Source organism: Dipodomys ordii, unplaced genomic scaffold, assembly GCF_000151885.1.
Source record: "Dipodomys ordii isolate 6190 unplaced genomic scaffold, Dord_2.0 Scaffold8, whole genome shotgun sequence".
NCBI lineage: Eukaryota > Metazoa > Chordata > Mammalia > Rodentia > Heteromyidae > Dipodomys > Dipodomys ordii.
Genome location: NW_012267224.1, coordinates 24,039,988 through 24,047,919, shown reverse-complemented (window position 1 = coordinate 24,047,919; position 7,932 = coordinate 24,039,988). Strand labels below are relative to the sequence as shown.

General features: G+C 35.7%; 1 protein-coding gene across 1 annotated transcript in view; it reads left to right on the top strand.

Moving 5' to 3' along the window:
* Positions 1–7,932, top strand: part of Nfxl1 (nuclear transcription factor, X-box binding-like 1) — a 39,069-nt gene that overhangs the window by 7,968 nt on the left and 23,169 nt on the right. Inside the window, exons 4-8 of the mRNA XM_013009177.1 lie at positions 1,235–1,365; positions 4,084–4,262; positions 4,471–4,632; positions 4,732–4,832; positions 6,309–6,423. Coding sequence (XP_012864631.1) covers positions 1,235–1,365; positions 4,084–4,262; positions 4,471–4,632; positions 4,732–4,832; positions 6,309–6,423 — 688 coding nt within the window. The remainder of the gene's footprint in view (positions 1–1,234; positions 1,366–4,083; positions 4,263–4,470; positions 4,633–4,731; positions 4,833–6,308; positions 6,424–7,932) is intronic.

Sequence of the window (7,932 nt, the reverse complement as noted above, 5' to 3'; positions counted from 1 at the left end):
GCTGTCCCTCAGCTCTTCAGCTCAAGGCGAGCGCTCTACCACTTGAGCTACAGCGCCACTTCCGGTTTTCTGGTGGTTTATTGGAGATAAGAGTCTCAGGGTCTCTCCTGCCCGGGCTGGCTTTGAACCGTGATCCTCAGATCTCAGCCTCCTGAGTAGCTAGGATTACAGGCGTGAGCCACCAGCGCCCGGCTCGATGTCCTTTTTGAGGTAACATTCCTCCCAAGGAGTTGGTCAATTGTATGAATATTCCAGGCTCCTGTGGGACTGGATTAGTCTTAAGATAGCTCTTCCTAGAGCTATTCAGAGAGCTCCTACAGAACTAGACTGCTGTGTTCTTAGGAATAATCAGCTCAGCGTTATACCATTTATTAGCTTTTCTTGCTCCCATTTGTCTCCTCCTTTTTCTTTCCAATCTTAGCTCCTGAATTTTGTATATCCAAGTTTTTAGGCACTGCTTGAAGCTGGAGAACCAAAACTAAGATATTACCAGTTTTTAAGAAAATGCTGTTTTCAGCTTTATGCAGTATTCTTACATGCCTGTTTTTTTTCAAACAGTTGTGAAAGGAGAAAAGCAGAATTTCTTTTTGTTATGTCAAAATGTTAATAGACTTTAGAATTAATTTACTATCAATTCTTTTACATTGTATGTATTCTCAGTTTCTTTAATTTAGTTCTTTGTGTTTGACTAACAGGTTTTATATAATAAAAAGGCTTTTTAGAGATAAATGTATACATTTAAGTGTATTTTTGGTGTTATTTGTAATTGGAAATATCTAAATGTAAAAATGGTTTAAATTACAGTACACGAATCTGATATATGCAGCTTTTAAAGTTTGTTGTATAAGGATAATGTTAATAGTATGTTAAAGACTAAAGTTACACATTTACTTTTGTAATACATATATATTACACATTATTTCTTTTAATAACTAAAACTTTACATATTAGTACCAGAATGACTTTATTTGTAAAAAGGAAGAATGTGTGTGTGTATCACCTGTAATTATTTCTAATGGATTGAATTTAGGTGATAATATATTTTCAAAAAATTGTTCTAAGTGTAAACATATTTTTATAAAGAACATTTGTTTCTTATGTTCTTTTTTTTCCATCTTCTTGTTCCTCTCATCCTTAGGTAGCTTTTCAAAGTAATTTAGTGTGATACTAAAAGCACTGTATAATCAACAAAGAAAAACAATTCACATGTTAATTTCTTGCATTTCTGTCTTAGGTTTGGAGCTGTTCAGGATGTTTCTGTATATTTCACATGCCCTGTATCCAGAAGTGGGCGAAAGATAGCCAGTTTCTTGTATCTTCTTTAACTGATGATGACTTTGGAAAGAGAGATTATCCTTGGCCTTGGTAATTTTTTCTAGTTCATTACATTATTAAGTTGCAAATAAACTGAAGTTGTAGAGTCTAACTTCTGTTATTGTCAGTTCCAGTTGTCTGTGTTTGGCCTTCAGTTAGTTACTTGGCTTGTGAAGATAAGGGATCTTGGGTAGGTTTTTTTCCCCCTTCAATTTTTATAAATGCAGTATCTTTCCAATAATTATTGAGACTTTACTTTTTCACTTACAAAACAACTTTTTATGTTTCTAAAGAACTTTGGGATTCCAATTAGTGAGATTTATAGAAATCATATTGTATAGATTATCATCTAATATATTTTGATTATAGGCTTTTTAGCTTTTTCATCAAAATCTCAAAACTTCAGGTGTTTATTATCTGATATTTATTCATTTTGCATATTGGTGATTGTTGAACTCTGGACTTTGGTTATATTTTGAGAATAACTTGAAAAGTGATAATTATATATCTTTGTTAAATATGAAAATATTAAAATTTTATCTGTATTAGTCCAGAGGGGTAGATTCATTGTTACGGTTGTGAAACATTAGATTTTATCTTCATGTTTTATAACTTTCATATTTGTTTTTGTCGGCCATGGGGCTTAAACTCTGAGCCTGGGTACTGTCCCTGAGCTCTTCAGCCCAACGTGAGTGCTCTACCACTTGATCCATAGCCCCATTTGAGGTTTTCTGGTAGTTAATTGAAGATAAGAGTTTCATGGACTTTACTGGCCGGTTGGCTTTGAACTGTGATCCTCAGATCTCAGCCTCCCGAGTAGCTAGGATTACAGGTGTGAGCCACTGGCACCTGGCTCATAATTATTTTTGTATTCCTAAGTTTTGGTTCTTACCACTGGCCTCAGGTCTCACAGAACTTAGACTTGTATCACATTTCCTTTCATTATCATAAACAGTGGTAAATTTATAAAATTATGGAGGTATAGCTTTAGAAACATTTTAATAATGAAAGTTACTTTGTAAAAATATTTTTGAACAATTATTGAGAGTTTTTTTTTTCCCTGTTAGCATTGAGGTTATTGAGGGAAATGATAGGTGAAGGTTCCTTGTAGTAAGAGGAGTTGAGGTTATTGAGGGAAATGATAGGTGAAGGTTCCTTGTAGTAAGAGGAGTTCAAGGCTAGCATTCCACCACTTTGAGCCACAACTCTACTATCCTACCCAGGCTGGCTTTAAACTGTGAGCCTCAGATTATCAGCCTCCTAAGTAGGTAGGATTATGGCTGTAAGCCTAGCTACTATAGCCTGGCAAAATTTTAGTTTTTAATAGGTAATAGAATTAAACCAGATATTGTGATTTTTATTTAACTGTTTTTAAAAAGCTATTTTGAAAAGGGAAATCAGTGGCCAGCCATTTTGGTTGAAAAGCTATTGTCGAGTTGGCAAAAATGTTAATAGTTTTAAATTAATTTTATACAAATAAATTTAAAATATATATTGCTATTAATATATGTTCATGAACAAGATAAAATAGTTCATTGTTAGCATTTCATTATTTTAAATAAAAATCATGTATCTGTACATGTTGATCTCACTAAAATGGTTCCTTCTTAGTGCTGATGGGTGATGTAACAGGTGGTGACTTGCTTGGTAGATATTTATATCTAAGCCTATTAAAATCACACATACTTCTCTGTAGTAGTTAAAAGAAATGATAAACTTTTTTTAAAATAAAAGGAAATTAACTCTTTCTAAGAAAATGCTAATTATATCAATGATGAGTCATTTTATTTTTTATTTTAATTACAAGAAACATACCTTTTTGGTATTTTGAATGTTTAGAAGCAGAACATGTTCTTAAAACAATGAAAATGATTTTTTTAATATAGAAGAAATGTAAGTGATGATTTGAAGCTCTGTTGTACTGTAGTATACTGATTATACTCATTTGTCTGTGAAGAACTAAGTCCAAGCATTATCTTTTGGGAATGGATGATCTTCAGTGATCCACAAGTGAATTTTTGATGGAGTTGAAGGTTGAAATTTCTGGTATCAAAGTTTATTTGAATGAATTAAGTTACAAATCATTTTGCTTTAACAGAATATGAAATGGATTTAAACTTTTCTTTGGCAAATTTGAGATGTATCTCCTTGGTTATGATGTTGAATATAATTAAAGTTTTTAATTTACCTTTAAGTTTTCCTCTTTTATTCTAGATTTTAGTCATATTTCTTGCTGGTATATTGTCTGTCTACTTTTCGGCTTGCTATTACTAATATATTTTATTTGTGAACTACATACCCAAACAAAAAAAATGAGCTTTATAGACATCTGGGCGAATACCACAGGAATATGATTTAGGTGAATAGTATAAACCTAATGTAGCTGTCCTCTGGATGTGCACATAACAACTAATTCTGGATATGTATGTTTAGCAACTATCTATATGGCTAGTTAAATTAAAAACTGTAAGATTAAAAATTGTTAATTTTCCCTGGTTATATGCATTGAGCATATCTCAACTACTACTCATGATCATTGGAGGCAGATAAAGTCACATCATCTCAGGAAATTATCTTTTACAGAGCTGTTACAGATAAATAGAATTTAATATGATCTTACCTTTTTACTAATACAAAGATAGAACCAAGAATTCCTTAATGTAAAACTAATTGAACATAGTTATCTGTTACTAAGGATGTTCATAATTCTATCTCTCATGTTGTTTTTAAAGATGAAATTAACTTTAATAATTTCATTCGTCTTTCTAGTCCAAAATGTAGGTTTGAATACAAAAGATCAGAAACACCTAGTCGGTACTATTGCTATTGTGGAAAAGTTGAAGATCCACCTTTAGATCCCTGGCTTGTCCCTCATTCATGTGGCCAGATATGTGAGAGAGAATTTAAGCCACCTTGTGGACATAAGTGTCTACTCCTCTGTCATCCAGGTGGGTTTTGTGTAGCAAGGTTATTTCTTATGTTGGGGACAAAAAAAAAAAAGTGAACGTTAGATTGAGAACTTGATTTTGTCATGAGAAAATATTGAAAGGAGTTACATATTAAAGTATTAATGGAGGAAGTTCTAGATTTTTTTTTGATATGTCCAAATAGTTCTAATTTCTGACTTCCAACTTTTTCCTTTTATCTGAATTCTAGGTCCCTGCCCTCCCTGTCCCAAGATGGTCACAACTACTTGTTACTGTAAGAAAGCAAAACCTATCCCTCGTAGGTGCAGTGCCAAGGAATGGTCCTGTCAGCTTCCGTGTGGGCGGAAGTTACTTTGTGGGCAACATAAGTGTGAAAATCCTTGTCATGCAGGTAAAAGGCTATACCTATTTTTTCTGACTTTAAGTGAAGTCAAAGTGATCTTTGTTGCTTTTGTATTATTTGTCAGCTAATAAATCATTGTGATTTTAGGAAATTGTCAGCCTTGTCCAAGAGTTAGTAGACAAAAATGTGTCTGTGGCAAAAAAGTAGCTGAAAGAAGTTGTGCAAGTCCACTGTGGCACTGTGACCAAGTAAGCGTATATATAAAATATATATAGCTATATATGTTTACATATATATATATATATTTGTTTATTTGGAGGGGTGGGTCTTAAAGAATATGGAAAGCATCTTTTTTCCCAGCTCTCTCTCTTTCCCAGCTCAGTCCCAGCTCTTTCCCAGCTCTTTCTCAGCTCTTTCTCAGCTTTTTCCCAGGTCTTTCCCAGGCCTTTCCCCAGCCACGTGGAGTGCCACCCTGGCCTGGTCCCAGCAGGTCTATTGAATAAACCTACCCCTTACCTGAATACCACGTGTTTGGTGTGGTTCTTACTCAGCAACCTCTTTTTACCCTCAATGCCTCATGAGACTTCTCCAGACTTCATCTAAGGACTCATGCCACCAAGAGACAGCTGCTGCTGCTCACTGCCTTCTCTGAGAGGGGACCAAATTCCAGCCTTTTACCCCTAATGTCAACGCCCCTTGTCAGCAGGAAGTAGCCAGAGAGAATCTGCGCCCTATTTCATGATTATTAAAAGGCTGGAATGTAAGGTCCGGTCCTGGATGGCTAGCAGACTCCACCCTCCTCAAGCAAAGTCTCCACCCAGTACCTGCGTTACCTAGGCAACTGGCACACCTGGAAGAGGTCACATCTGCATCCTCTGAAGTCACATCTGAATTTGATGTGGCCACACCTTTCTCCACCCACACCCTAGATAAGGCCTAGCCCAGGCCCAAACTTTGTTTCTCAGCTCTTTCCTTCTCAGCTCTTTCCTAGCTCTCTTAGCTCTTTTTCCCAGCTCTCTCTCTTTCCCAGCTCTTTCCCAGACGCCCTCTTTTCCCAGCTCTTTCCCAGGCCTTTCCCAGCCACGTGGAGGGCCAAGATGGCCTGGTGCCAGCCAGAACGATGAATAAACCTACCCCTTACCTGAAAAAAAAAAAGAATATGGAAAACATAAATGATTGAAAAGCAGCAATGCTAATTAAATATAATTAAGCAAAAGAATAGCAACTCAAATGAACTATTTCATGTATCAGAAAGTTATATTTTAATTTAATATTTTAATTACTAAAGAGAATTTTTTTCCAAGTAAGGGCTACTTGTTGAATTTGAATTCAAGGCAATTTTTTTATTTTCTTACAATATGTTTTCCCTTTTCTTCAGACAGTCCCTTCACCCTTGCACAGTTAATACTATTGGAGAAATAGGATTGATTTTATAGGTATCTTGTTCTAGAATTGGCCTGGTTCAGTACTGTTTGGAAATCTTTAATTGGTTGTTATGTGAAACTGTATGTGCTTTTTTTTCTTTATTACATTTTTAAAGATATACTATTTGGTGCCTAGGAAATGTATACACACAAAAAATACTAAGTTAGACAAAGTATGATAATGTGAAGGACATAAAGAAGTTGCTTATTTAAGAAGTTGCTTATCTATGTTTGAAAATGGATTATGTTTATACAGACTTCTTTTTTAATGGTTCTTTACTAGTCCACATTTTATTTTAGGTGTGTGGAAAAACACTTTCATGTGGTAATCATACATGTGAACAAGTGTGCCATGTTGGTGCTTGTGGCGAATGTCCTCGATCTGGGAAGAGGGCCTGTCCATGTCAGAAATCAAGTAAGTCTGTTTTTTAAAGAAATAAGCTATTGAGCCATGGAAATATATGAAGGAAGTTTAACTGAATATTGCTAAATGAAGCAAACTAATTTGAAAGAAGTATATACTGTAGGACTCTGGAAAAGTGAAACTCTAGAGTCAGCGAGAAATCAGTGGTTGCCAAGGGCTGGGGAAGAGAAGGCTGTTGGGATTCCAGAGGACAAAATGATAGTGATAATGAATGATAATTATGGTTGATTTTTGTCATTGTATATTTGCTTGTGCTCATACATGTACAGCACTGAGTAAACCTTAATATACATAAACTCTGATCTTTGGGAATGTGATGTGTCGTTTTCAATTTATCACTTGTAAGTGTATCATTCTATGCTGTGATTCTGGTGAGGATTGATAAGGAGACAGGCTGTGGTATTATCATTATTGTGTATTAGATTATAGCTTAACCTATTTTGAGGTCAAAGTATAGTCAGGTTACAGTTTGAGTCAGTTTCTTTGATTCTCCACCAATAATAGACTCCTTAGATTATTTCTAATACTTCTCATCACCTATTTGTTAGTATAATGTTTGGGTTTTTTTTTTTTTTTTTGCTTTTTTGTTTTTTGGTCAGTTGTTGGGCTTGACCTCACTCAGGGCCTGGACACTGTCCCTGAGCCTTTTTGTGCTCAAGGTTAGCACTCTACCACTTGAGCCACAGTGCCATTTCTGGATTTTGAGTGGTTAATTGGAGAGATGAGCCTCATGGGGACTTTTCTGCCTGGGTGGCTTCAAACCGTGATCTTCAGATCTCATCCTCCTGAGTAGTTAGGATTACAGATGTAAATCACTGGCACCCAGCTTTTGTATAGTGTTTTTTTTTTATGTCAGTAGTGGGGCTTGAACTCTGGACTTGGGTGCTCTTGAGCTCAAGGTGAGTGAGTACTAGGTTATCCATAGCGCCACTTCTGGTTTTCTGGTGGTTAGATCTCAGCCTCCTGAATAGCTCGGATTACAAGCGTGAGCCACCGGAGCCTGGCTTGTATAGTGTTTTAAAGTCTGTCTTTTTCATCCTATGATATTAAGAGAAAATGAAAAATGATTCTATATATTGTGGAAATCTCAGTTTTATATAATCTAGCTCATTTTAAAAGTAGTTAGCCTGTAAATATGTTTATTGAGGATGGTAACTTTTCATGTGTCAAATTCCTGTTTGAAAAACATAAACTTACTTGGGCATTGGTGGCTCATACCTATGATCCTAGCTACTTAGGAGGCTGAGATCTGAGGATCGTGGTATGAAACCAGCCCAAGCAGAAAAGTCCATGAAACTCTTTATCTCCCAATTAACCACAAAAAAGCCAGTGGAGGGCTAGCCTTGAGCACAAAAGCTTGGAACAGGCCCTGAGTTCAAGCTCTAGGACACACACACACACATACATACACACACACACACACACACACACACACACACACACACGTTGCTGGAATACAGTGATGCATATCTATAATCCCAGCAGTTCAAGCCCTAGGAG